The following is a 26,353-nucleotide window of genomic DNA, read 5'->3' on the forward strand; positions in this document are numbered from 1 at the left end:
GCAGCGTGGAAGGTGGGTCACAGGAAGGCGTTTAGCGGTCCAGCTCCGAGGGAAGTGCAAGGCATTTTAAGCCTCCCCCGGAGGAAGTTGTCAACGTTCACACAATGACAGAGGTGCTCGCCGAGCCTGCTTCCACGGCGAGCCAACTGTCGGACGCTGTCGTGGAACAGATCGTTCCTGTAGCCAGCGATTTGGCAAATACTAGTCAGACGCAGGACTCGCCTTCTACAGGGTAACTCATCTACAATGTATAAGCTGTTGATTCTTGGCTACAGTGCCTCGGCTGTGTTTAATCATCTGTCTTGTTGAGCAATATGTGTGCCTGCAGAAGTTTACCTAAGGGCAGAGGTTTGGCTGTGTATAGTGACGCAAAAAGAGTGCATGCCTCTGTCATAGTGGAATTCTTATGTTCTTCGTGCTTCCACTGCATCGCACCAGCAGTGTCATGGGGCAGAAGCATGCCTGTCATGTCAGGGTAGTCTCTGATCTAGCATGGCTAAAGCTCCTGCTTGCCCTGCCTTGTTGGTAGTCCCACGAATACAGACCGTCCGTGAATAATCGTGATTAGCTAAAGATTCCTTTCTGTTTCTGCAGGCCCAGTCCTTCTGCAAGTGATCAGTATTCACCAGCTGCTGTGCCGCCCAGCAGCGCAGAGACAGCGAAAGACCCATTCACTTTGTTCCGCAATGCCGCCCTGACCTTCTCCAAACTGCCTGCTATCTACCAGAGACATCGCCCTGGATCTCCAAATGTGAGCACCTCTTCTGGCTTGCATACATGAGGTCATTGACGTAGGTATTTACAAGGGGTCTAGACATAATACTTGGCTTTGCCAATGCATCAATAGTATTTGATTTGATCTGATCTAATACTAGTCAGGTGTTTTGCAGCCTTTCTGCCATCAAGCTTCACCAAGGACAGGCAGACATGGCACAATCTTTAATATGGAGCTGCAGGAGCTTTGTGACAGCACTTGGAGTCTTACTCTGTGAGTTGTGTATGCCAGGTGGTGGCGCACCAGGTGCCTGACTGGCGCATGGTCAAGGCCAACCGGCACCAACCGCCGCACCGGCAGATCTGGGAGAAGACAGACTTGACCCACGACCGCTCCTCGCCCAAGACATCCAAGGTTAACAAGGCCAAGGGCCACAGCTCTGGGCGGACCTACACCTCCAAGTACCGCGGCGTGCACCAGACCTTCCCCACAAGGCGCTGGGAGGCCCAGTTCCGGTGTGTCTCAACATACTCCACATAGTCAGCTGTCACTGCATGGATGGAGAAAATGACGGCACTGTGCAGATTGGAAAATACTTGTTGCTGGACGTACCTGCACGCTATATTGCAATCATAATGTAGGCCATGCCTTTTGATGTGGGTTTTTTGTGCAGGCGGAATGGGAAGCCCACGTCGCTGGGCTGCTTTGATGAGGAGGAGCAGGCGGCCAGGGCGTATGACAAGATGATGCTGTGGTGTGAGCTGCACAACACCAGCGGCCTGAAGGGCGGCGGCATCACCAACTTTGACCCCACCGAATATGAGAAAGACCTCGTGTGGCTCAACAGCATCTCCCAGGTGCGGACATGAGCACAGCACTTCTGCGCAGCTGAGCAACTGTTCTCATGCAGTTTTTAGGCCTCTGTTCACAACCTGAGACTGCTCAAACACCATGTACCATGTGACACTTTTGTCATCTTGACATCATTATTCAGCGGCTAAACATGAGCTGCTCGTAGGAGGAGCTGGTGCAGGCGAGCAGGAGCGAGGGGCGGCGGCAGACGGCGCACGGCAAGGCACAGCGCGTGATCACGCCGGAGGCACGCCGCGAGCGCCTGCGCATGCAGACGCGCCGCCGCAACCGCAACCGGCGCTACTCGCCTGATGATGACGAGGACGACAGCATGGATGAGGACGAGTACTGAGAAGAGGCTGCAGCGCCCAGTCTGAAAAGTCGATGGTTTTGGGATGTGTTGAGGTCTTTGCTGATGTAGCTACAGCTCATATTGCTGGAACCATGGAGATGCACCAGGGCCTGCGGGAAATGCACTAAATTTTGTGATGCAAAAGGTGGTCAGCTACTACTTTGAGAGTTTCAAGCGTCCCCTGAGGGCATTGGCACTGCGTGTGCATTGATCAGTGTTTGCCTCATGAGTGGGTATTAGGCTAGTGCTGCACATACCACTCTTGATATCGTCGATGGCACCACTCAGTGACTGCGTGAGCATGTGCCCATTATCATGATGAGCATGATGGACCCGGGGTCACCCACAGTGACTCCGTAGAGTCTCGGATATCCTTACAACTGTATTAATCCATACTGCAAGTTAATAGATTTCCAGAGAAAGCTGCCGAACTCATCAAATGATCGTTTGCCCAGCACAATGGCTAATCCCTTGCCTTGCCACTGTGCCGTTTCCCAATGTCAGCCCCATGTGCTGTGACCATTTCGGGCAGCTTGGGCACAGGCCATGTTTGTGGAGCACTGCCTTGCAGCACAGTCCCAAACTAATTCAATAGGCCAACTCCTAAACACAACCTTGTCTGTCTTCTCATTTAAGGCAACTCATCTAAGTATTCCAAGATGCTTCATGTATCCGGTCGAAGCAGGTGCATCGTACCAGTGCATATGGCATCTAAAGCACATCAAGCACAAGTAAACTACACACCTTGCACGTCCCGACGATCAACATTGAGGACAAGCAGAAGAGCAAAGGGTCTTATCCAAGCTATCCAGGTACGGTCTTGTCTAGGGCTCAAAAGTTGATCTAGATCGTGTAACTTATCAGCGAGCGACCTTGGCAGCGAAGGATTGCAAGAAGTCAATGGATGCTGCAGGTGAGTGGTCCTCAGGGAGCCAGTCCAACGGGGAACAGCACCGCAGGTGAAGCTGCACCACAGATATCTGCAGAAATTGTGGAAAATATGCGGAGCAAGATTGCGGAAGCCTTGGAGGCTGATAGCGTGGAAATAACGGACACCTATGGGGATGGGAGGCATGTCAGTATTGATGTCGTGAGCAACAAGTTTGAAGGGCAAAGCAGCATGAACAGGTCAGTCGCGCTATCTAAACAGAATGTTCATGGAGTTTAATTTTCAAGAACTGTTCACATATTGAGAGAAAAAGGTTGCTTGCTGGTTCCTGATGTTTACTGATGCCCCACGCAGGCAGCGTATGGTGTACAAAGCCATCTGGTTGGAGCTTCAAGAGACAGTGCATGCTGTGGACGCAATGACCACGAAGACACCAGCAGAAGCTGGCAGATGAAAATCAGCAAGCCCACACTTTAATGTTACTCTCAATGGTCACTTTCTGCTGCTGTTCCCTTGAGCAGCTGTCCAGGCCTCCAACAGCTGCTCATAGCTGAAATTGCTGCCCGCCTTGGCGATGTTCCGCAGACAATATGATTCTTGTTCCACAAGCAGCTCTTTGAGCTTCTTTCCGAAAGCACCCTGAGGAGCAATCAGCTCACATCACCATTCTGAAGCCACAAGCTTCTCAAGAAACAATCATGAAGGAAATAAACATCGACAGTTGCCTTGTAGACAAGGTTCCTCAGATGCTTTAATGGAAGTGTGACAGAGTCTGACCTGGAGCTTCTCCTCCAGCTGAGTGCCTGCCTGCTGTGCTACTGTAACCACATTGAATGGAATGCCAGCCAAGCGTGCCACCTACGACCACCAGTCCCCAGACATTCACCCTTTCTCATACGTCAGACGGAAGAAGCATTCCAGCACTTCATTAGAAGCACAAGTCGTTGGGGCACCTGCAGTCCATAGCTCTTGGGGCATGCTCCACTGAGCAGCTTGTACAGGAACGTGATGTGACCCTCTGACGATGAGTCGCCCCCAGTCACCAAAGCCTCCATGTGTCCCAGCTTGACACGAGGGCTGGCCAAGAATTCCATTGTGAGGGGATGGTAGTGGGTGGCAAAGAGCAGGCGGCAGTCGATGGAGGAACTCAGGTGCTTGAGCACGGCATGCGCAATTGCATACCTGGAACATGGCAAACACAGTAATGACCATGCACTGTGAGGACAAGACAAATCCACCTGTACACACAAAGCGAATCGGATGCGCACGAGTGTTCAAAAGGTTCCTACCCGTCAAAGGTTGATGTTCCTCTGCCAAGCTCATCGCACAGCACAAGGGAGTCCTGTGTTGCATGCCGGAGGATGGCTGCTGCTTCTGTGCACTCCACAAGGAAGGTAGACTGCCCCGCCACAATCCGGTCTTGGGCACCTGTTGATGGGCAGGGGCACTTCATTCAGGTTGCCAAGCAATGTCAGTGTACATTGCATCATAATCAGCGGTGCTTCTACTGTATTTGGTGGCAGAACCATGTGAAATGAATGTCATATGACCGACACACATGCAGAAGACTTGAGGTGCACACCCAACCGTGTGAAGATCCTGTCGGCGACTGTGAGCGTTGCTGACGCTGCAGGCACAGGGCAGCCCATCTGCGCGAGAATTACTGCAGTGGCAGCTGCCCGCAAGATTGTGCTCTTCCCTGCACAGAAATTTTGCTAATCATCAATGTCCTCATGCAAAACATAAGCAGATCCAGATCCCTTGAAAGCACTTGATCTCTTGAGGGAGGAGGAGCATCGCACCTCCCATGTTTGGACCAGTGAGCAGCAGCGTGCGAGCAGTCTCTGGCGCCCTGCACCCAGTCAGTCCTGTTCACCTAAGCTCAACGATCCTTGCATCATTTACTCCTGTTATGCGATTGTGCAGTATGTCAATATACATGGCTGCAGCGCACCTTCCACCCATGACGAGGTCATTGACCACAATGCAGCCGCCAGCTCCTCCACCAGGAACAGCACAGGGGTGCCACAGGCCTCGCAGGTCCAGCAGTGCACCCCTGCCTGCCTTGGATGCGAGAGGAAGGACAGTGGGCCGGCAGGTCTGGCCATTCGAGGTCTCAGTGAAGCTAGCAAAGGCTGTCAGCACGTCAATTGTTGACAGTGCCTCCTGTTCCCCAGTGCACAAATGTATGTTAGTATGCATCCTCAGGCCTTTGACCACCACTGTAAAGCCGCCTGTATGCATTGGGGTGCACCACATGCGAATTGCTTGAAGCTGATAATGGAAGGCGCTTACCTCCAGGCCCTCCCAGACAGTAGAGTGAGCATTGAACCTCTCGATAAGCTCCGAGGTCAGGCTGATCTCCAGATCCAAGCTGTCATCCTCTGACTCCTCTGCTGCAGAATTGCTGCCTGCCCGCAGGCTCGCAAGAGCTTCTGGGTGGAGACTCACTGAGCGCCCTTGTGCCTTTGCCTTGCCTTTTGAGCCCTGCAAGCGCAGCCACTTTGCACATAAGAATGGAGATCATGAGAAATAATGATCTCCAATCGCTTCACGATCGCTTCACGAGCACGAGCGACAGGAAAAGACATGTACCTTTGCTGGGCCCTCGCTGCTCACGAGAGCCTCATCGATCCCCATGAGCGCCTTCAGAGCCGGGCTGCGCTCGTCGGGTGCGCTGGCAGCGGCTGCCACCAGGAGAGCGCTCAGCGCGGGGCCATCAGGGTCGGCCTGGCCGCGCTGCAGCTCCCTCAACACCGACACAGCCTTTGCCACTGCAGTCACTGCAATGTCCAACGCCGCCAGCCGCCTGCACATGCAACAGCGCACTCATCCACAACCACGATCTGGTGCTTTTACATGTGCGGTGCCTGCCGATGGAATCAGTATCTCGCAGCCATTATTGGTAATGGGGAACAGTTGTAGTATGTCATGAGGATGGGATTGTTACCTCTTCTGGGCAGCCTGCAGGGCCCAGGTGGGCAGGCCAGGCTGTGGGGCCGCTGCTGCGTTTCGAGCGCGGCCCAGAGCGCGCTCCAGATCCGGCATGGAGCGCAGGGTGGCCAGCAGGGACGTCACGAGGTCAGGGCGCTTCACAATCTCATCCGCGGCGTCCAGCCTCTGCTCGATGGCCCCCACATCCAGCAGAGGCCTGCACAGCCACTGCCGCAGCAGCCGCCGTCCTCCTGCAAGTTTGCATGCACGAGCGTTACCGTCTACCAGATACATGATGTTTTGGAGCTTCCCTTGGCATGACACCTTTATGGAATGAGGCAATGGAAGGGCAGAGGAGATGAGGGAATACCAGGAGATGCACAAGTGTCCAGCTGCGCCAGAAGGGAGCCCTCTGTGCCACCCTCAGTATTCTCAAGCAGCTCAAGGTTTGTCAGTGTGGGGCCATCGAGGCAGAGAGCACCGGCGTATGTCTCATAAGAGACAACCTGCAGTGAGACACAGATGTTATCATACGAATATGGACAATCAGATTGCTAGAAAAACCACCTATGTCCATAAAGGCGCACCTTCTGAGCATGCGTGGCCAGCTCATCATTGGCCTTGGCCCTCTTCAGATAGAGGCAGAGGGCAGACAGTGCAGTCAAAGCTCCAGCACCCATTGCTTGTATGTTGTGTGGCACGATGAGGCCATTGAACATGCTCTGAGGGCACACACCAAGCTTCAGATCTTGCCTCATACAGGTTTGCCGGGCAGTTATTTTGCAGGTCTGCTCTTCTGCACAGACGCACCTCAAGACTCGAAGCGGATGCAATGGCATCAGGATCAGGGAACTCTGCCCCAGTCACATTTGTGACCTCCATCGCCACAGAAGGCGTTGACAGTGCTCGCTGTGTGGTGGATGACAGCGCATTGCGCCGCACCAACAATTCACGCGGCGCAACCTGCACTCAATTTCATCAAGTGTGAAAGTAGGGTTGTGTGACAGTATACTCCTAGAAAGGAGTCTGCTGCTCATCAAAGAACATGCTCATGAAAGGATAAATTTGGTCCTGGATTGACCTGGGTGAGAAGAGCCCCAAGTGTTGATCTGCCTGCGTCATCATCTGCTACCCCCACATAGAAGCGCCCAGCAGCTGCATCGAGGAAGGCAAAGCTGAAGGTCACTCGGCTGTCCTGACTTGAAGTAGCATGGTTCTGTATTGGGGCCTCATGCAGCGCCATCAGGTGCACAGCATCCACCGACACATTGCCTGCACCAAAGCATGATGTCAGGCACTTGTGTGCCGGGCGCATTTCCTAATCCTGCAAACTCTAATAACTAAACGAAAGAAAGATGGTTTCCAGCTGGAATGCTGGTGGCAGATGCATATTGCTCATTGCGCATTGATCTACCTGTGGCTGTGGCTGGAGTGTGGACACGAGTGAGCTGCCTGCGGATGGTAGCTTTTGGGCCACGGGCGGCCTTTGCCTCTTGGGCCGTTTCCATTTGCTCCATCCGCGCCACCTGCTTCCACCCTACTTATGGACATCTTCCATCCTGACATCACAAGGCTTTGGACTGTGGTCAAAAGAGGAGGGTCCACCTTATAGCCTGCAGAGACCAGGCGCGAGACAGCTTCCTCAACGCCGCTTTCTGGACATCCCACCTGCGCAGTGTCCAGAAATCACAATCCTGCAAAGCCTGCAAGCATCAGGCAGACTGCAGAGTGCTTCCTGGGTGTGCACTACAATCACAGTGCAGATGTTAGTGCATTATTTCCATCAGGTTACAATGCTTCATGATGCCGGACCTGTCTGCAATGTCCGACCCCAGTGACGGTCATCCGCCATCCCAGGACTTGAGCACCAATCTCCGCATCATCCTGCATGAACAGATCATAGCATCAAGCACACATGCATTAAGGTCCTGGTTGTCGCATGACAATGACCGGGAACTGTGCACGACATGCAGCGGTGATTTGAGCTTCTGAACACTTGCAGTACCTCATACAGCTCATAAAACTTGCCCACTTTGAAGAAGATGATTGTATCTCGGTAGCTGCTTTTGACAGTCCAGTATTGCTTCTGTGACTCTGGAGGGCACCACCAAAACCTCAGCGGTCAGGAACAAGATCAAAACTTGTGGAATAAGTTGATTTCGTCACCAGGACGTTACCTGACAGCTTCCTGAACACATCTGGTGGAATACGGACGGATCTGGCATCATACTCCTGTTCAACAAACCTGTCAGACTCCAGTGAAAGTATATTTGACTCAGAATCTTGCTCTCATTCAGGGGACATCACCGAGAGCTTACTGGATCTCCTGGTAGCTTCCCTTCAGCGTCTCGGACATTCTTTGGCTGAAGCCAGCTGAATCTCTCGTTGACTTCCCTGGGTGCACCAAATTCTAGTCAGATCTTTGCCTTGAAAATTTTGCTCTCCCACGCAAGACCTTCTTGATATAGATTTACCTCAGAAGTGCTGCCTGGCTGTCTTCCCCATCTCCCAGAAGCTTGCGGAATTGTTTCTTACGGTGAGGTTCTGGTGGTACACCTTTTTTGGCAGTCTCACGGCCAGAGAGATCAATTACATCATCAATCGAGTTGGCCTGCATGGAAAGCTTGCAACAATATCATCTTGTATCAGACTTGTTACATCAGGACTGGTACACTATTGCATCAGTGCTAAGTTGTGTGCTGCTCCAAGACTAGAATTGGTAGCAAGCGCACAGTTTCGAGCTCCCAGGCTGAGCGTTTGAGGCCCGTCAGTCGTCTCTGAGAGGATGGGTGAGTTCGATCATTGTTGTTATTTCCTGTGCTCTGTGGGGTGGCCCCAACGTTTGAAAACGCATCCTTCCCGGCTCTCCTGAAGAATTTAGCGATCCCCGTCTGCTTTTTATTTGCATTCATCTTGTCATGAATTTTATCGACGATCCCATTATTGAGCAGTCATACCACTATACTGATCTGAAAGATCGCCGGAGAAGCAACTTCATTCGGGCGCAACAGGTGAAATGCATGCTGTGCCACGTGGCAGACCACCTTCCTTTCTGCTTTCTTGAGATCAGCAATAGTTGAGGTCGTCGGGAACGCGCCCAGGAAGAGCATCTGAGAGCAGTCTATCACAGAGTGCTCTATGATAACGCCAGTGATCGGCTGCCCTTGTCAATCCACTTCCGTCTATTAACGGCATGTCCAGTACAGACCAAGATGACAAGAATACAGATCTGAGTACGCATGACATCGTACAACTACATCAAGCAAGGTCAAAGATAAAGCATAAACATCAGGCCAGTACTAAGCGGTCCTTATCCAGGCATGGTCCATTGATTAACGATCTGAAGCTTAAGAAAAAAAAAACATCAGCAGAGAGTGATTCGTACAAAGATAAAGGCGAAGTCTTACTTGCAGAACTGGAAGCTGTGCAAAAGCTCCCTAGGAATTCCAGTTATGCGAGACACCGGAAGGCGTGCCTTGAGAAAGCAATCATTTTGCTGGAACTGGACAGGTATCTACCCTTTTCATAGATGCCTTTACTGACGCAGAGGACGGTTCTGGGCTGAAATTGGCCGAGTACCCGGAAAATGTCACTTGAAGCACATTCTTGCAGGACTGAGGAGGAGGAGGTGCAGCTTGAGCAGCTGCTTCGTGATCTGAGAGTTTGAAGACGGCATTAGAAGCGCCTGGCACCAATGAGGAGTTCCATCCCTGTGATCATTGCTGGAGCCGGTCCTACTGGCTTGACGCTGTCGAGGTTGTTGTCACAACTGGGCGTCAAGAACCTACTGCTTGAGCGGGGTCCAGCTCTGACAAAACACCCTCAAGTAAGCAATTGACTGGCGGATCATCTTCAGTCAATGTCAAAAACCTACATGCCTTTATAGAGTGTGCTATATAGCCCACAAATGCTGCCCTACAGGCCCACTTCATCAACAACCGCACAATGGAGATCTTTCGCCAGATGCGCGGTACAGAGAGCGACGTTGCTGCAGAAGTGGTGAAGCTTAGCCCTCCATTGAGAGAGTGGCGTAAATTCATATACTGTGAATCTATGACGGGCAACATACTCGGCGAGGTTGACCATTTCAAGGTGTGTGGTGCATACAGCCATTTGCAAGTGTGTCCAGTGCACTTTATCTCTGATCTGCCCATCAGGCACGATAAGAGTTGACTGCTATTGGAAGGGACAACAAGGAGCAAGGATGCATCACTTGAGCCCAGAGCCGGTGGCCCACCTCTCTCAACACCGGTTGCTGCCAATCCTACTGAAGAGCGCCACTGCACATGACTCGCTTGGTGACCTCCGCTTTGGGCATGCAGTGTCAAGAGTTGAACATCTGCCGTCTGGGAATGTATTCTTGACTGTCGATGAGAAGGAGGTGTGGCCTCTGTTCATCAGGTCACCACCATGCGATTTCATATCCTGCTTGCCGGAACATACAAAACATGAAGCGATCTGTAATTTTGCAGAGGAACAGGCCCTACAGTGTGGAGTGCAATCACCTGGTGGCAACTGATGGAGCAAACAGCAGCATTCGCAGTTTGTTGGGTGTGAGAATGACTGGCATCCCAGCTATGCAACACCTCATCAACATACATTTCAAGGCGCCAGGCCTGAAACAGCACCTGAGCGACAGGGAAGCAATGCTGTACTTTGTGTTCAACTCAGAGGTTATCTCTGTCGTGGTTGCACATGACCTGGAAGCTGGAGAGTTTGTTGCTCAGGTGTGTCCCCAGCGAAAGACTCACGTTGTTGCATATTTCTGCCTTGCATGACATGGATGGCGATGAACTATAAACTTATTTGTGTGATGGTGTACAGGTGCCATTCTTTCCGCCAACGCAATCCTTGAAAGATTTCCCAGAAGGGATTTGCAAGCGTCTGTTGCTGGCGGCCACTGGAGTGCAAGGACTGGACATACAAGTATTGAATGTCCGGAATTGGACCATGCACGCAGAAGTTGCCGATCGCTTCAAGGTGAGTTGTTTTTGGGAGCATCGGCAACTGAAAAATGAGCATTCTGTTACTGTTGCCTCAGTTGCACAGCTCCCTATGAAACGCTTTGCATGGTGCTGTAGGTGGGCAACGTCTTCCTTGCGGGGGATGCTGCACATCGCTTCCCTCCTGCAGGCGGTTTTGGAATGAACACCGGCATCCAAGATGCCCACAACCTCGCTTGGAAATTGGCTGCAGGTTCGCCTTTACTTCACCCAGAATGAGCTTATACTCATCTTGACGCCAACCCCTAGCGTGTATCTTCATGTGCTTATGTGACACTGTGTAACAGCGTGGTTGGTGTTTCAGTGATACAGAAGCGGGCTGGAGGAATTTTGCTGGACTCATACGAGGCCGAGCGGAGGGCAGTAGCTGTCGCCAACACTGAGCTCAGTGTCTCCAACTGGAAGGAGGCACTGAAAGTGCCGCAGGCTCTTGGTCTTGATCCTGCTGCAGCCAATGTGCTTCATAGCGTCATCACTTCCAGGCCTGCATCAATGCTGTCATCAGGTGGGTGTCCAACACTTGCACTTCTGCTGTGGGACAATTCAGACAACCATATCCGCAGTGGCTGACTGCGGGTCTTGGGTGCAGGGCTTGTGAAGTCTGCGCTGGAAGCTGGACTTAGCCTGGGCAGGTCCATGTCAGGGGTGAAGGGCCCACTGCGACCCTGGCGCGAGAGGCAGCTGAGGGACATATTTGCTGCTGGGGACACATTGCGCCTCCAGTTTCCTCGAGAGGATCTGGGGTTCATCTACAATGCGCCCGGTGCTGCCGTTGATGTCTCATCTGGCATGCCAGCTGATGAGCCACACAGAGGCAGTGTTCGCCCAGATGCAGTGTCAGGCATGGGGAGGCGGCAGGAAGTGAGAGAGCAGGACCGGAACCGCCCATATGTGCCCAGCACAGTTCCTGGTGCACGCCTGCCGCACTGTGACATTGCAGTGGTCGGCGGGGTTGGCACGGCAGGTCCTGCACACCAGTGCATCTCGACCCTTGACCTCATGCCTTACACATCAGTGGAGATGCCGCTGTGGCTCAGCGGAAGCCAAGCGTCCAGCGTCTGGGCAGAGGCAGCTTTACTGCTGCGGCAGCAGGGGCTCCCTGTCAGCGTCGTTCACATCTGCAAGGATCGTGAGGAGGCGCAGGATCTCATAAAAGCCTACAGTGGAAGGCGAGAGGAGGACAAGGTCATTGTGGCTTTTGATGTGTCGCAGCAGTGGCGGCAATTGAGAGATGTGAGTCTGTGTCTGTCAAGCTCTCTGCCTGCTGCGTTTCATTTTTACCTTTGGGTTCGAAGCTTCATGATCTGCAAGGGAATGAAGGATTCCAAAAAATTAATTGGGCTCGCAGGTAACAGAAGGTGGTGCTATCTTGGTGCGACGGGATGGGCATGTAGCTTGGCGAGCTGCAGGCCTTCCTCCGCAATCTTCACAGCCTTCAGATCCAGGCGGTGTCTTGACAGCAGGAGCCTACAGCGTCCTTGAGCATGCCTTAAGGAACATTCTGTTTGTTTGAACTCCAATTGGATGAAATCCAATTCATTTTTTAATGCTAGGAAGAAGTTGACGACAGATGGGTATACAGGCCGCCATGAGACCAGCTGCGCACAAGCTGACATTTTCCACAATGTCAGATGTATCCAAATTCTTCAATAGATAGCCACCAGTATTACAATTGGCAACATTATGCACATCCTTGAAACTTTGGATGGGATGGGATTCGTCCCAAATGACTGATTTTTCTTAAAAGTACACGATCTACGGACACACTTGGCAGATGCCCGCTCTCACAGAGTGCAGAAGGAACCACAGAGGACAAACAGTGACATCATGTCGGCAGATCAAGCCTCCACAATGGCTGTGCCCTTGCCCTTTGTGATCTGATCGTCCGAGTATGTCACGTAGGAGTACATGTCCTCCTGCACCACGCAAACACTGGGTCAACACAATGTCCAGCCGTGTTTGCATGTCTGCTTTCCAGCTTGTACATGCACTGACAGTAGGAATTACTTCTGATTCCCTTTCTGCTGCACGTGTTCTGGGCACATTATCACTCCTTTTTACACATTCATCACCTCCCCTCCTGCAGATACAATGCATCCTTATCAATGTGCACAAGCCAGTCATCCGCACCTGAGCATCCTCGTCATCATTCCTCCTCCTGGAAATCTGGATGCGCAACTTTGTCGGCACCTTCTTGATTCCCTGTCGCGCAAATAAACACGTTGGTGTGACCGCCAGGTTTGGTGTGGATCTTGTTTAATGTTTGCTGAAACTAACTGGGCTATGCTTCTTGGGGGCCACTTCAATCAGACACCAACTTTAGATCTTTGGGACCTCCAGGAAGGAGGTTGTGATCCAAGGCCCTCACCTTTGCCCACACAGCCTTGTTCAGCTTGACGTCTATTCTGACATCCTTTGTCTTCATGTGCTTTGCTGCGAACTTCTTGATCTCCTTGATCGCTTTGGGTGCCCGCTTCTTGAAGGATGTGCTGTTCAGACGCTTGTGCAGGTTGATGGTGTACTCGCGAGTAACCACATCCTTGGAGTGGTCCTTCTTCACCATCTGCAGATACAGAATATGTAAGATGCAAGAATCGAGTTCCTTCATCAGCATGCTTGAAAGCCTGAGAGAATGCCAAAGCTTGACAGGACATCCACCTGACCAGAGGATCAAGGCAAACATCATATGTTCTGCACCATGCAAACTCATCAAACAATGCGACAGGACCGTCGTATGCTGTCCTAGACACTAGTTGACATGATGACACAGTAAATTGTAGTGGCTGCTGGGAATGCCTCAAACGCAGCTTATTTGGACCTGTGCTCCCTCACAGCTATGCGATATCTTCAATTGCAATGGTGCAACGGTGGCCCACCTTGCCCAAGCCTGCCTTGCGCTGCTGCAAACCGCCGCCTCCAAAACTTTGGGAGCAGCAGCGATCTCGCAGCCAATAGGTTCGATACTCCAAACCCCTGTTACAGATGGGTCTATAACGTTATGGAGTTCCGCGCAGAGATATTCATCGTATTATCCCATCAATCTATCTAACCACACACAGAGAACATAGGGAGATTGAAGATCGCATATAGAGAGGTAGTGTTGTGCAGTGGGAAGCATGCAGGTCCGCGCGCAAACGTCCCTGTCTGGGCAGGCTAGCTGCAGCACTTTAAAGCTGCAGCAACTCACGCACCAAAGGGTGCCTGGAAGCGCTCCGAACAACTTGTGGCGCCGTATTTGCCGTGCTCAAAGGCAGTCCTTCATCGTGAGAGCTGCTGATGACAAGAAGAGTAAGTTTGTTGTACCACCCATTACGCTTTGGCGTGTGGCTTCTCCTCCAGAGCGGTCGATGCACTCCAATAGCCTGTCTTTCGCAGCTTATACTGAGATGTTGTGGCTTCTTTGTACAGGTGGGATCAGTGCAGTAGTCGAAAAGGTGAAGGAGGCCCTGCCAGCTCTTGAAGAAATAGTGGACGAGAACATTCTCGATTATTGCACATTGGACAAGACGGTGTGTTGTCCTGCTTTCTCCTTATGTAAAGCCTGCAGATTTTCGGTGACCTCGCATGCATTATGCTCTCGAAAAGTGACAGCCACACAATCCATCAGGACTGCCTGACACCGTGTTGCACCAGTGCTGTGATGGGTGTCGAATGAGCTTGGATTTCAATACTGCAGGGGGCTCGCCCGAGGAGTAAGAAGAGCCTCGGTGAGAAGGAGCAAGACTTTTTGGAAGCATTGCGGGTAAGCTTATCACTCATATGCAGCCAGAGGACTCTGGTGTTGACGAGGCTCACATTGAACGTAGGCCCAAAGAGGCAATGTCTAAATGTGGCACTATTCCAAGCAGGCGTTTTACTATGAGGAAGCACCGACAATGTCGAATGAAGAGTTTGACAACCTGAAAGAGGAACTTTTGTGGGCTGGGAGCAAGGTAGCGATTCTGAGGTGCGATCATACTCACTTCAAGCTGTTGCTGCAGACGGCAAGACAGTACTACTTTTGAAAGGCTGCATCTTGTTGAATGTTGCTGAGACCTGCAAATGTGTTGGGGGTGCAGCTCAACAGAACAGAGGTTTCTGGAGGCATCATTGGCATTCCAGGCAGGAAAGTCTATTGTGTCGGACGAGGAGTATGACTCTCTGAAGGACCAGCTGCGGAAGAAGAACAGCAAAGTTGTACAGCAGGTATGTACTTGGGCCATCTAGGAGGCTCTTCATCAGATGATTGCACAATGAATGCATGCACATTGTGTGTTCCTGTTTGCCAATGCCTAAACCCCCCATTTTCTGCTCTCTGGTGCACATGAATTGTTTGGGTGGTGTCTGATTCAAACTGCACTTTGTCTGCATGCTGCAGGGACCTAGGTGCAGCATCAGAAGCCGAAGAATCTACAGCGATGCAGTTCCAGATTACCTGAAGATGACCCTCCTCAATCTTCCTGCAGCCATTTTCGTGAGTTCTTTATCCTGCTTACCCTGTTAAACAACAGGGAATGGATTTGGGCTATGACGTGTCATGCGGTAGGAGCATGTTGGTCCGTCTGTGTTTGCAGTTTTTTCGAGACTAACAGCATATTTGTTCCGCAGACGCTCATTGTGTTGTTCAGCATCGATGACTTGACGGGCTTTGAGATCACCAAGCTAGTGGAGTTGCCAGAGCCCTTTGGTATCTTTGCTGTCTGGGGATTTGTGCTGCCGTTGACATACATTGTTTCAAGCTCACTCACCAATCTCGCTCTGAAGGACTTCCTCATCCTGAAGGTGACCCATTCTGTTGAAACTTTCGGGCTTGCAGTTCATCTTTCATGCATGGGCAACAGTCTTGAGAGTTGAATGATGTGAAATTGTCTAATGTTTTGTTCATGTGTGCAGGGTCCTTGCCCCAACTGCCTCACAGAGGTTCAGACTTACTTTGGGGACATCCTGACCGTGAAGGGCTCGCGCGACACCAACCTTGTGCAGTGCGGCAACTGCAAGGCCAAGATCACCGTGGATGCCACAAAGCGCTCGGTATGTGTTGTTGCGTGATGTTGAAGAATGAATCTGTGCTGACATGCCCAGGAGTCCTTTTTGTCTTCTGCAATGCTGAAGGCATTGTTACCATGCAGATGATCATTTCGGAGATGCCTGGATCCGGACCGAGCGGCTCCTCATCAGCATCCAAGAAAGAGCCCTCGCCTGCTTGAGACCATTTTGGCATGTAATAAAGATTTTTTGAGGGAATGGTACTCCTTTGGGAACTGAGGTGAAGTGCGGTTTCCTTGTATAGCTGGTCTGTGCTGCTGCAAGATAGGCCATCACTTGCCGATGTTGGAGATGTGCGTATCTTAGTGGACAAGACTACCGTATTTCCTGCCAGAAACTGCGATTCTTTGGTTTGATCATGACCCATAGATGATTGGGATGGGCGCAAGCAGGACTTGGAGGAATCTACTAAGAGAAGACTAATTTCTGCACTGAGTCTATCAAGATCGGTGCTCTGCGATTGCTTGTGCACACGTGGCCACAGCATCAAGAGAATGATACTGTTTGCACCTGTCACAACGGTTCTAAATTTGGAGAGATTTGATCACAGGTAATCTGGAAGGACTGCGATGCTGTACCTGCATCAATCGTGAGATGAGATTATGTGCAATTTGTGGCTCTTTTGAAGTATCTGTTGTAAAATTGAACTTCTGACATTTACACCAACCATCACAGCAAACCAGAAGCCCACAACTTGATGGTGCGATCAGCGCTGACAGAGGCAATCAGGCCGCTGCCATCTGGGCTGATATCAGCTCCTATGACTCTTCCTTCATGCCCGGCAAGGGTTGCAATGAGTTTGAAGTTGTCCGATGACCACAATTTTGCAGTGTTATCATAGCCGGCGGTCAGCAAGTAGTAGCCATCACACGGCTCATACCTCACCTGCATTTAGAGAGCAAGATTGCCATTCAGCATGTGCAGACCTCAACCATTCACCTATACACAACATCAGGTCTTCTGCACAGTAGGTGTTCACTCGGTTTATACAACTGCAGTGGAAAGCAAGACCCCTTACCTGTGACACAAGGGAGGTATGGCCAGGCAGGGTGTACAAAGCCTTTCTCTTCCTCAAATCCCACACCTTTGCTGTGTGGTCTTCACTCCCACTTACCCTGCAGAGCAACTTAAAGTCAAATTTTCCAGCATGTCTTGAGGACATTGCAAGCCAGCCTCATGTCAAGGTGGGTTAGCAAAGAGGTGCAGGGCTGGTGCTTACAGCTGGTAGCCGTTGGGAGAGAAGTCCATGGACAGGATCCCCCTAACATGCCCCTCCAGCACCATGATGCTGTTACCCGACCTCAGGTCCCAAAGCCGCCCTGCGCACCCACACACCAAGTTGTGAGCCGGCGCTTCCCATCTGGTGTCTTGACACCCTGCCTTCACGCATCCAGCGCGCTCATCCTCCCTGCTTACAGCTGCACCAAACGTGACAATTTCCTGCAGCCTCATTTTTCATGGCAGTGGCACAGGTCCTTGCCCTCTCAGAAGTCCTGTACAATGCTTGAGAGATTACAGTGCTGCTGACGGTAGGTTCAATGCTGATCCACCCTTACTGCATGTCTTCTAGGCAGATCATCTCTCCTTTGTACTAGAGAAGAAGAGACCCACCGATGGCGTCCAGTCCGCCGGACGCGGCCAGAGCGCCGTCCCCCTGGAATGCGACGGTGTAGACGCTGCGGCTGTGGCCCTCCTGCTCGAGCAGACAGTCCCCCGTCTCCAGGTCCCACAGCCGCCAGGTCTGGTCAAAGCTGGCCGTGCCCAGGTGCTGCCCCATCGGGTGCACCGCCACTCGCCCCAGCCGATCCGCGTGGCCCGCCAACGTCCGCAGCTGCTTCCCTGAATGCCGCCCCAGAATGCAAATGCTGAGCGGTGCTCTGATGTTTCTTGTGTCAAGTCTGCTCTGATCTGCAAGTGGCTGCAGCAAGAATCAGTGGTTGTTTGCCAAACAGGCTCCTGGTGCTGTGAGGGCAGTTTGGTTTTGATCGGGAAGGAATGTGGAGAATATTTTGAACGTGACGCAGTGCAGAAGAGCAGGCATGGGAGCGCGCAAGCAACCTGAGGCTGACCAGAGGCGAGCGGTGGTGTCCACGCCTCCTGTCACCAGCGCAGGTGCGTCCTCACCCTGCCCAGGCGCACCCGCGTGTGGGTGCCACGCCACCCCTGCAGCACACATGAGCGCTTCAAGAAAATTGTGCAACTCCTTGCTGGGTGGCAATGCTTGCAGGCTCGCGATCATGCACAAAAGAGGGCATGATCGTCAATTAGCAGCTAGCCATCAGAGCATACAGGTCTGTGACGACCTACCCAAAGAGCAAGACAGAGGCAGCGCGTCCTACCTGTGACACGATCTGCATGCGCCTTAATGGTTATCTGCTTCTGGCAATCGGGCACCGTCCACAGCTTCAGCAAGCCGCTCAGTGCTGCCGTGGCCAGCTGCTGGCCGCTGGGAGAGAATGCGCACGCCGTGATGGGGCGATCATCGCCGATCTCACTGCTCTGCAGTGTACCGCATGCCAATTTTGATTGCCTCCTCAAGTGCATGTGCAGAAGTACAGCATGGGGCCGCCCCTCCAATGCCTGTGAAATGCATCGGAATGCAAAAAAAGACCGTGAGCTCTGATCCTATACCTGATTGACAACACCCTTCGCAGCGTCTACAGCAGCCTTCCTTTCAGACAGCTCGTCCTCGTCCGGGCTCTCCCTCTTCCTTTTTGAGAAGTTAATGCGGTCCATGGCCCTCTCCAGGGACCAATGAGCCAACTGCGGAACCCAATACATGCATATATCTATAGACAGATGCTTGCCTTCAATCTGACAGTGCAAATGAAGCAGCTTGAGAGCACGGAAATGAAAGGGACGACTCGTACATGCATGCGAGCGGCCTTCAGCTGGGGTGGGCCCTCTGTGTAAAACTTTTCCTTCCTTATTTCCACCATGTCAACATCTTCCGGCTCGGCTCCTCCTGTTCAGAGACATAATTTTCACATTCTCTGATGCTCAGCAGAACCCAACCTGGGACACATAATTGCAACTCATATAGCAGTGCCGATCTGCATGCCAGTGTGGTGAGCAAGACGCACCCAGCTTGTCTAGCTTTTCATCGTCATCCATTTCTGCCAGTAGCTTCCTCAGCCGATCCCTCCTCTCCATCTGCAATGTGTCAAAATGGTCTGGCATCCAGTACATGTCTGCACTGCAACAGTAAACGCATTCACACAGCCCAGTCGCCGCACCTCTCTTTCGCCAAACAGAGTGACGGGCTCCTTGAGCAACCGCAGCGTCCTCCGCACTTCTGCATCTTGTGTGGGCACAACCGCCGCACGCATGCGCCTGCGCAGCTCCATCTGCCGGACAGCCTCCTCCTGTAGGATCTGGGCATGGCGGCTGGCCTGCATCGGGGAAACAGTGCCTCTGTTCATTCTTTGGTGACTTTTCAAGACGGAACTGTCAAAGGTGTGTGCATAATTCAAAAGGGCACATCCTGTGCAGATTTGCCCTGAGCAAGAAGACAAATTAGCTTGCTGTACCTCTGGGAGAGCGATGGTCTCCGCATTGTCGTCTACTGCACTGACGAAACCTCCAGATGGGCCCACTGCTTCTGACGCCCCTTGAGATGGAGCGCTGGAGCCCAAGGGACTCTGAGCAGATGATCCTGAAGGGTTGACATTCAGATGTTGAGCATTTTGTTGGCGAATCAGCTATGGAGCCATAATATAAATATGTTGGAGTCCCTTGCACACGTCCCTTGACAAGCACACCAACTTCCTGACAGACGCATATAAGCATGCTGACTCATCCAACAAGAGGAGCGACTCCATCTGCTATTTAAGCACCTGGAGGCGGCGAGGATGGAGGAGGAAGGGTGGGAGGTGCTGTCGAAGGAGGGGGCAGCTGATTGTCAGGCGCCCCATTCGCATCGATCATCTCCTCGTCTGCTGCCATTCTACTGAGGTTACCAATTAAATGTTAGTATATCAGTCTAACAATCGTAATGCAGCGAAGAAACGATGAGGATCAAATATGATGTTCATATTGCAACCCTCAAGGAGCGTCCCTTGGAACTGGGCAAGTGAGAAAAAGTTGATCTTCGAATCAAACAGGACAAAAGGTTGATACATGAGACTCCTATGCACAGGACATCTCTGTAAATATCAATTTCTTCTCATGGGAGGCGAAGCCCTACATTCCCCTCAGAAAGCATAGCACACCCGCTTCCTGATAGGGTTTATCGCTGGGCTGTCTAGAGTTCTTTCTCCACAGGCCAACGATCAATTCCTCAAACTTCGAAGCAGGTAAACATCTTGTGCAAACAAGCCTTTGCTACTGTTAGCGATGGGGTTCAGCCCCTAACGGAGGAGTAAGTTGGGCGTACAATCTGTGTTAGTGTATGCCAGTATGACCACCGGCGTGGTTGGTGGCAATTTGAACATCCACAGTAGTCAGTTGGTGCGCAATAGATTGTTTACATCTAGCTCTGGCCACCCGCACACCTGCAGCAGAATCACGACTGGGCGGCAGCGGATTGGCACGTGTTCTCAGAGACCGATCCTGCAGAGCTGGCCTTCTTTCCCGAGGCAGGCAGAACGGCAGCAAGTCTTACTTCGCAATAGGAGACGATCACTTACACCGGCTGCCATATCCGCAGACGCTGGCATTCCAGTGGTTGGACCGAAACAAGCAGAAGCAGAGCCAGTGCAGAGCAGGGGCTTGGGGAGCCTCACGAGCAGGATTGTGTCCGGTAGCATTTTGGGTCTCGGAGGAGGCCTGGTTATCTTGGCTGGTGGCTGGATCTTCACAATAGCGACCTGCCTGGTGGCATACCAAGCCACCCAGGAATTCTATGGCTTTGTCACGTCCAAGGCAAGCACAGTCCATGATTGCGCACCTTATTGGACCGTTTGCAACCAAATACTACAGAGGGTGATACAATTTCTGTTGAGAGGGTATGTAGACAATGATGGCTGGCTATCTGCTGTGCAGGGAATCAGTGCAGGCATGGAGCCACCTCCGCCTCTTGTCAGTGCGCTGACCAGCCTGATGTGCATCTGCCTGTCCGTATGGACCTACGCATCAAATGGCCGGTCAACGGCAGCCTTGGCGGTCTCCTCCTTTGCCCTGCTGTCCCTGCAGCTTCTGATGGTAAACAAGCTTAAGTTTTCGCAGCTGGCGTCGTCAGTCTTTGGTCTATTCTACTGCGGTGCGTGCCACTAGTTTTTTGGACACATTTATCTAGCAATATTTGCTGCTCAAGCAAACTAGATTCCACTGACAGAGCCACTGACAGAGTTGACCGATGCCTTGTTGCTTGCAGGCTATTTGCCCAGCTTTTGGATCAAGCTGCGTGTGCTTTCAGCTCCTGCCATCAACAGCACAGCACTGCACGGATGGCCGGTGCGACCCTGGCCGAGATCAGTCTTGGATTGGGGAAAGTCGTTTCTTGTATAGATCTTGAGAGCATCTCTGATCGAATAGCCTCCTTGGCATCTTCAAAATTTGCAGGGCATTGTGCTGTCAGGCGCTCATGCAATGCTGCCATGCTCAGGTGCTCTTTGGAGGTATCTCGCACTGGACAGTGGGCCTCATTGCCACCTTCATGGCGGTGGCATGCACGATTGCGGCTGACACTGGAGCGTACGCATTTGGCAAGACCCTGGGGCGCACGCAGCTCATCAGCATTAGCCCAAAGAAGACTGTGGAAGGCGCCATTGGCGGCCTCATGTGCAGCACACTGGTGGCCCTCGCCTTCTGGCGCTTCCTGAGATGGCCTGCTCAGGTGGCTGTCTCTGTCCTTAGCCCATCCTGTCACATCTGGTGCCCATCTGCTGATGCTTTTGCTGCTGCCCTTTGACGTGAGTCCTGCCGGATTCTTTTGCAGTACTTGTTTATCAAATGTTTTGCAGCCTATAGAATCAAGGTAACTCTGGAAACTTGCAGAAGAATTATGATGGATCGTCGCATGTGCATGGTCGTGATAGGATAATATGCCATGGCACGCAGGCTGGCGTGGCTGTTGGGCTAGCTCTTCTCATCTTCCTTGCCAGCCTCTGCGGGGACCTCATAGAGAGCGTAATGAAACGGGATGCTGGCCTGAAGGATGCGGGGGATCTGATCCCTGGCCACGGCGGACTCCTGGACAGATTCGACTCCTACATCTTCACCGGAGCTATTGTGTATTTCATCCTGAAGTTTGTCACTCCCCTTTTTGGTCTGTAGGCTTGACCAGCGGATGCTCATGCGCTCAGCCTGGTTGCCCATCATCGAAGTGCAGCACAGCAAGTGCAAATATAGCAGAAGCAAACTTGCAAAATTCGCCGGTCAATTTTGCTTGAACAGTATAGAAGCGTGCCTATCAAGTTCACAGGACAACTTCAAGGCAGAGGTGTGAGCTCCGTGCAAATGCATAGAACTGGACGTTTTTATGAGGTTATGTGTCTATCTGTGTGGCAACGCATTGAGTACTCAAATTTTTTATACGATACTTTCTCACAGCAGGGCCTAGGCATGGGTATTGTATGCCCTAGGTGCAGGCCTGCAAGGATAGACGTTTGCATAATATGGAGTTGTTGCTGCTGCACCTGAGCATCACACAGCGCAGCCATTCTGTTGCAGCTGGCTGGCAGCTGCAGCAGTATGTGCTCAGGAGGGCACGTGTATGTGATGGTCTCAGGCAGCGTGCCCAACAATTTTGCTAGTCACTATCCAGTACCCAATGACACCTAATAATGCAACATATCATACATGATGTAACAGAGTCAATATTGAATTCACTATCATGCAAATTGCATCCCTTTTGCCGATTTAAGGAGACTATTGCAAAGCTCCTTTTGACTCACTCAATGGCATTCACTGTGATAGGTGGCATTTGCATTGAGATCATGCATATGCTATACGTGGTCACCACGTGGTACGGTACACGTGCTGGATCTCCATGCGGTGGCGTGCACTGTAACCCCAGGGGCCCTGCTCTAGGGGCAGCAACGTGAGGTTTGCGGCAGGCCAACTGGCCAAACTGTTGTAGAATCACTGGTGGCCGGGCCTTCTGAGTGACTCTGATGCGTTCACCACCGCGGCCGTTCGCCGGCCCCGCCGCGGCGGCAGTGGCACTTGCAAGTTCAAGGCGGCCTCGCTTGGCGGCATGCATGCGCATGCATGACTTGAGGCAGGCTATTGTCAACATGACAGCATTACTGCAGTAGGACCCGCAGAGCCCTCTTCAGAGTTCCTTCAAGTAAGTTCATCGGTCCTCCTAAGGTGAACCCTAGCTAGGGGGGCCACTTCAAAGAAACCTAGGGCACTGGCGGTCTGTGGGTGCTGCTGCATTCCTCGGTGTATGATGCCCTCTTTTGCATTTTGGCCTTGAAAAGTTCAGGTCGACACAATGAGCGCCCATTGCATCGGTTCCAGCTTTTCTGCTAGCCTTCTTCGCACAAGCAGGACATGCAATCTGCATCAGAACTTGCAAGTAGTGCGACTGCAGAGAAGGGCTAGCTCAGGCCTTCCGTCGCTGAAACCTCAGAACATCAAGAGGTCGAGCATTCGCATCTCGCATAACGGCCAGAGAGGACTTACAAGGTGAATGTCTTTACTTGCAAGGAAACCTTGTCCACTTGTGTTCAATGCTTGGGGGCCATGTTGGCGTGCCAATATATCTGGTTTGTATTCTTGTAATTCTACTTAAGTGGTTTTGCTGCCTTGTACTAGGCCACAAGCTAGCTCTGCAAGCGATGCCATCCCCGATGTGCCTAAGGAGCTGAACATCAATCAGCGCAGTGGTTTTGAGCAATTCACCGAGGTTTTGACCACTCTGTTCCCTGTCTGGGTACGGTCCTACTCTCGAATATTATGGTCAAAGAGCCTTACGTGGGTTCTGAACTCCTGACAGCTTCCATGTGTAAAGCCCTGCAACAGCTGCTTTCTATAAAACTGTGACAATGCATCTTCGGTGTTGCAAATAGCTAACCTGCTGATTTCACCTCCTCAGGTTTGCTTGGGAGCGGCGTTGGGCATCTCGCGCCCCTCAGCTCTGCTTTGGTTCAAGAGCGATCTCTTCACATATGGCCTGGGCTTCTTGATGTTGTCGATGGGCCTGACACTCACTCTGGATGACTTCAAGCAGGTGGCTAGAGTCAATTGTCAATCAGCAATTGCAGAAATGATGTATTGTGGCATGCCCCAACTGCATACAGAAGATGGAACTGTGAGCTGAAAAGAATGTGTGTGACACAGTGCATCAAAAACCCGGTGCCGATCGGTGTCGGATACCTGGCACAGTACATCGTGAAGCCCCTTCTCGGATATCTAATTGCCAAGGTGCGGTGGTTACTTATATTGATGGGCTGTTACTTCGGCTTCAACTGCTGAAGACCATGTCTCTTTCAGATGGCAATAATGCTGATGTGACTCCTTGGCTGTGTGCAGGTACTCAACCTTTCTCCACCTCTGGCTGTTGGCCTCATCCTGGTGTCATGCTGTCCCGGCGGCCAGGTAAGGATTTCGCAGCGTCAGTAGTTGATTACTGTACTCACACTGCAATCCACATGTTCATGCTCATCTCGAGGTCTGATGCCTCTTTGAATGATACTGTTCGCAGGCATCCAACGTGGCGACATACATCGCGCATGGCGATGTGGCCCTGTCAGTCCTAATGACAACAGCGTCCACCCTGGGAGCTATCATCATGACTCCGCTGCTCACCAAAACTCTGGCGGGCACGCTCGTCCCCGTTGATGCCGTGGTGAGTGCATTTTGTTGCCTCTGCCTGTGACCTGAAGAGGAACCCCATTCTGGGGCCCAACACTATTCTACTTCCAATTTTCAAGTGAACCGGGACAATGCGCCCACTGCCCATGATCGCATTGATGATGGTCAGTGCCGATCGATAATCATGTTTGGTATGTTACATTGTGCATCTGTCCGCAGGGCCTAGCTATGAGCACGTTCCAGGTTGTTCTGGTTCCCACCATACTGGGTGTCCTGACCAACGAGTTCTTCCCCAATATTGTGAAGAAACTGAAGCCCATCCTGCCCCTGATCGGAGTCGCGCTCACCACACTGCTGTGCGCGTCGCCATGCGCGCAAGTCGCCACCATTCTGAAGTGAGTCTTCAGTCTGATGCAGGTCTCTCTGAAGCACTTTTGTAGCTCTAGTAGTTCTTGCAGTGCTACGCCTGAACCTGAATCTGCTCTTGAACTTTGGTGCAGGGCTCAGGGCCTGGACCTGTCAATCCCTGTGGCTCTGCTCCATGTGGCAGCGTTCTCTATGGGCTACTTCATCTGCAAGGGTATTGGATTCAATGAGAAGACCTGCCGGACTGTCTCCATTGAGACGGGTGAGCCCGGCATCCACCCCAATTGCATCAGTGTCCCTCTCGAGTGTCTTCTTTACCCCCTCCTCTGCTCGTGTATGCACAGTCATCATGTGATGATTGCATGCAGTGAACGTACCTATCTAGTACTCTAGACAGCATCGTGGGCTGATCCTTCATATTGCAAGTGCATTTACTGCAGACTGACAGCATGGTTTGTGACGCAGGGATGCAAAGCGCAGCATTGGGATTCTTACTGGCACAGACCCACTTCACTGACCCCTTGGTGGCTGTGCCTTCCGCCGTCTCTGTGGTGTTCATGGCCCTGGGAGGATCTGGCCTGGCTGTGTTCTGGCGCAACAAGCCCACACTGGATGGTTGATGGGTTTGCCACTCGGCCTCTGAACGGTTCAACAGACTGGCAATGATCAAATGGCTGCACGGAAACAAATATGGGCACTGTTAGACAGGCTGGTTAGTCAGCTCAGACACCGAGAAATGTTTCCTGTAGCGTTTTCACTAGTGACAGGATTGACCTTTACTGACCCTTCTGCAGACATGTGACAAGCCTCTGCATATGCTGCAAAATTATTGCTTTGACACTCTATTTTGGATTGAGGAGTTGATGTGATTCCTTTTGGTTGCTTTGTCTATTTGAGAGATGCTATGTGTGGTAGCATGCATGTTTAAGGCCCTTCAACATGAAGGCCCTTGAGCGCATGTCGGTCAAGCTTGGAGTCTTGATTGCGCAAGTCTTGGGTGAAGCGATACGCTACACTTGTTCACGAATCACCCTACCCATCAGCCCAAGATTGTCAGCAAATACAAAAATGTCATGATAAGTTTGCATGCGCAAATACGTGCCTCAACAGCCAAGGGCAGTATTGTCAGAAGCATTGCTGGTATTGTTGACATCAGTGTTGATGTCAAGTGCACTGCACTGCTGCATAGCTACAGAGCGTGAGGCAGCCCTTCCGTAAGAGACTTGAGGCTTGATTATTAGTACTGTTTAGATCACTGCAGTCAGATCTTCTAGGACTATAATTCTGCCAGGCGCTGAGCTTATTGGAAAAAAGCATACAGACTCCTTAAGCGCAATACTCACAGAGCCTAAGGTGTCTTACATTTTCCTGGGCACAGCCAGCCTCATGTACTGGGTAAACAAAGCATCAATCGCACGATTCTCTGCGGCTCTCCTGCAATGACCTTATGAGGAATATCCATGCGAAGAATGTTCTGGCCACTGGCCCTCCTACATGGTTGTAAATACAGTCCA

General features: G+C 51.7%; 9 protein-coding genes across 9 annotated transcripts; 6 read left to right on the top strand and 3 right to left on the bottom strand.

Moving 5' to 3' along the window:
* Window positions 1-104: 104 nt before the first annotated feature.
* Window positions 105-1,919, top strand: COCSUDRAFT_61690 (hypothetical protein; the record flags this gene model as incomplete). The annotated part of the gene is made up of 5 exons (XM_005649964.1): window positions 105-232; window positions 595-751; window positions 1,007-1,230; window positions 1,389-1,572; window positions 1,734-1,919. 5 exons carry the CDS (start codon window positions 105-107, stop codon window positions 1,917-1,919), a joined length of 879 nt encoding a protein of 292 aa, XP_005650021.1.
* Window positions 1,920-2,910: 991 nt separating this feature from the next.
* COCSUDRAFT_83638 (hypothetical protein) lies at window positions 2,911-3,253 on the top strand (the record flags this gene model as incomplete). Its single annotated transcript, XM_005650118.1, has 2 exons — window positions 2,911-3,051; window positions 3,167-3,253. Coding segments are annotated over 2 exons (228 nt in total), but the record flags the coding sequence as incomplete, so codon positions are not given.
* Window positions 3,254-3,300: 47 nt separating this feature from the next.
* Window positions 3,301-8,098, bottom strand: COCSUDRAFT_40713 (hypothetical protein; the record flags this gene model as incomplete). The annotated part of the gene is made up of 19 exons (XM_005649965.1): window positions 3,301-3,447; window positions 3,586-3,666; window positions 3,762-3,990; window positions 4,098-4,236; window positions 4,391-4,507; window positions 4,611-4,660; window positions 4,763-4,974; window positions 5,104-5,295; window positions 5,404-5,617; window positions 5,759-5,993; window positions 6,113-6,248; window positions 6,330-6,464; window positions 6,553-6,705; window positions 6,824-7,014; window positions 7,157-7,268; window positions 7,348-7,410; window positions 7,555-7,626; window positions 7,748-7,856; window positions 8,061-8,098. The coding sequence occupies 19 exons, from the start codon at window positions 8,096-8,098 to the stop codon at window positions 3,301-3,303; spliced, it is 2,625 nt and encodes an 874-aa protein (XP_005650022.1).
* Window positions 8,099-9,442: 1,344 nt separating this feature from the next.
* On the top strand, window positions 9,443-11,816 carry COCSUDRAFT_1587 (hypothetical protein; the record flags this gene model as incomplete). Its single annotated transcript, XM_005649966.1, has 9 exons — window positions 9,443-9,568; window positions 9,664-9,834; window positions 9,929-10,086; window positions 10,124-10,469; window positions 10,567-10,722; window positions 10,824-10,938; window positions 11,050-11,250; window positions 11,335-11,564; window positions 11,619-11,816. Coding segments are annotated over 9 exons (1,701 nt in total), but the record flags the coding sequence as incomplete, so codon positions are not given.
* A 263-nt stretch (window positions 11,817-12,079) lies between these two features.
* COCSUDRAFT_22698 (60S ribosomal protein L31) lies at window positions 12,080-13,660 on the bottom strand. The gene is made up of 4 exons (XM_005649967.1): window positions 13,622-13,660; window positions 13,114-13,308; window positions 12,876-12,947; window positions 12,080-12,661 (listed from the first exon to the last, which is right to left on the bottom strand). Exons 2-4 carry the CDS (start codon window positions 13,306-13,308, stop codon window positions 12,584-12,586), a joined length of 345 nt encoding a protein of 114 aa, XP_005650024.1. The 5' UTR covers window positions 13,622-13,660; the 3' UTR covers window positions 12,080-12,583.
* Window positions 13,661-13,784: 124 nt separating this feature from the next.
* COCSUDRAFT_28046 (hypothetical protein) lies at window positions 13,785-16,425 on the top strand. The gene is made up of 9 exons (XM_005649968.1): window positions 13,785-14,033; window positions 14,154-14,254; window positions 14,422-14,487; window positions 14,594-14,691; window positions 14,804-14,930; window positions 15,103-15,198; window positions 15,333-15,506; window positions 15,618-15,755; window positions 15,854-16,425. Exons 1-9 carry the CDS (start codon window positions 13,862-13,864, stop codon window positions 15,929-15,931), a joined length of 1,050 nt encoding a protein of 349 aa, XP_005650025.1. The 5' UTR covers window positions 13,785-13,861; the 3' UTR covers window positions 15,932-16,425.
* Window positions 16,404-19,168, bottom strand: COCSUDRAFT_28049 (WD40 repeat-like protein; the record flags this gene model as incomplete). The annotated part of the gene is made up of 10 exons (XM_005649969.1): window positions 16,404-16,655; window positions 16,789-16,885; window positions 16,990-17,089; window positions 17,382-17,609; window positions 17,829-17,933; window positions 18,110-18,269; window positions 18,402-18,533; window positions 18,641-18,735; window positions 18,854-18,923; window positions 19,007-19,168. The coding sequence occupies 10 exons, from the start codon at window positions 19,166-19,168 to the stop codon at window positions 16,440-16,442; spliced, it is 1,365 nt and encodes a 454-aa protein (XP_005650026.1). The 3' UTR covers window positions 16,404-16,439.
* Window positions 19,169-19,780: 612 nt separating this feature from the next.
* Window positions 19,781-21,986, top strand: COCSUDRAFT_35823 (phosphatidate cytidylyltransferase; the record flags this gene model as incomplete). The annotated part of the gene is made up of 6 exons (XM_005649970.1): window positions 19,781-19,842; window positions 20,501-20,633; window positions 20,754-20,970; window positions 21,085-21,164; window positions 21,316-21,546; window positions 21,771-21,986. 6 exons carry the CDS (start codon window positions 19,781-19,783, stop codon window positions 21,984-21,986), a joined length of 939 nt encoding a protein of 312 aa, XP_005650027.1.
* Window positions 21,884-25,459, top strand: COCSUDRAFT_52886 (SBF-domain-containing protein; the record flags this gene model as incomplete). Its single annotated transcript, XM_005649971.1, has 9 exons — window positions 21,884-22,401; window positions 23,544-23,592; window positions 23,755-23,889; window positions 24,000-24,083; window positions 24,192-24,257; window positions 24,364-24,507; window positions 24,693-24,868; window positions 24,974-25,101; window positions 25,305-25,459. Exons 1-9 carry the CDS (start codon window positions 22,328-22,330, stop codon window positions 25,457-25,459), a joined length of 1,011 nt encoding a protein of 336 aa, XP_005650028.1. The 5' UTR covers window positions 21,884-22,327.
* Window positions 25,460-26,353: the final 894 nt, after the last annotated feature.

This window comes from Coccomyxa subellipsoidea, assembly GCF_000258705.1.
Source record: "Coccomyxa subellipsoidea C-169, whole genome shotgun sequence".
NCBI lineage: Eukaryota > Viridiplantae > Chlorophyta > Trebouxiophyceae > Coccomyxaceae > Coccomyxa > Coccomyxa subellipsoidea.

Coding starts and splice junctions, on each gene's coding strand:
- COCSUDRAFT_22698 (XM_005649967.1), bottom strand. CDS start 13,308: ATGGTGAAGAAGGACCACTCCAAGGATGTGGTTACTCGCGAGTACACC. Junction 12,948..13,113: donor ACAAGGCTGTGTGGGCAAAG/GTGAGGGCCTTG, acceptor TTTGCGCGACAG/GGAATCAAGAAGGTGCCGAC. Junction 12,662..12,875: donor ATGATGACGAGGATGCTCAG/GTGCGGATGACT, acceptor TGCGTGGTGCAG/GAGGACATGTACTCCTACGT.
- COCSUDRAFT_28046 (XM_005649968.1), top strand. CDS start 13,862: ATGCAGGTCCGCGCGCAAACGTCCCTGTCTGGGCAGGCTAGCTGCAGC. Junction 14,931..15,102: donor ACAGCAAAGTTGTACAGCAG/GTATGTACTTGG, acceptor TGCATGCTGCAG/GGACCTAGGTGCAGCATCAG. Junction 15,507..15,617: donor AGGACTTCCTCATCCTGAAG/GTGACCCATTCT, acceptor TCATGTGTGCAG/GGTCCTTGCCCCAACTGCCT.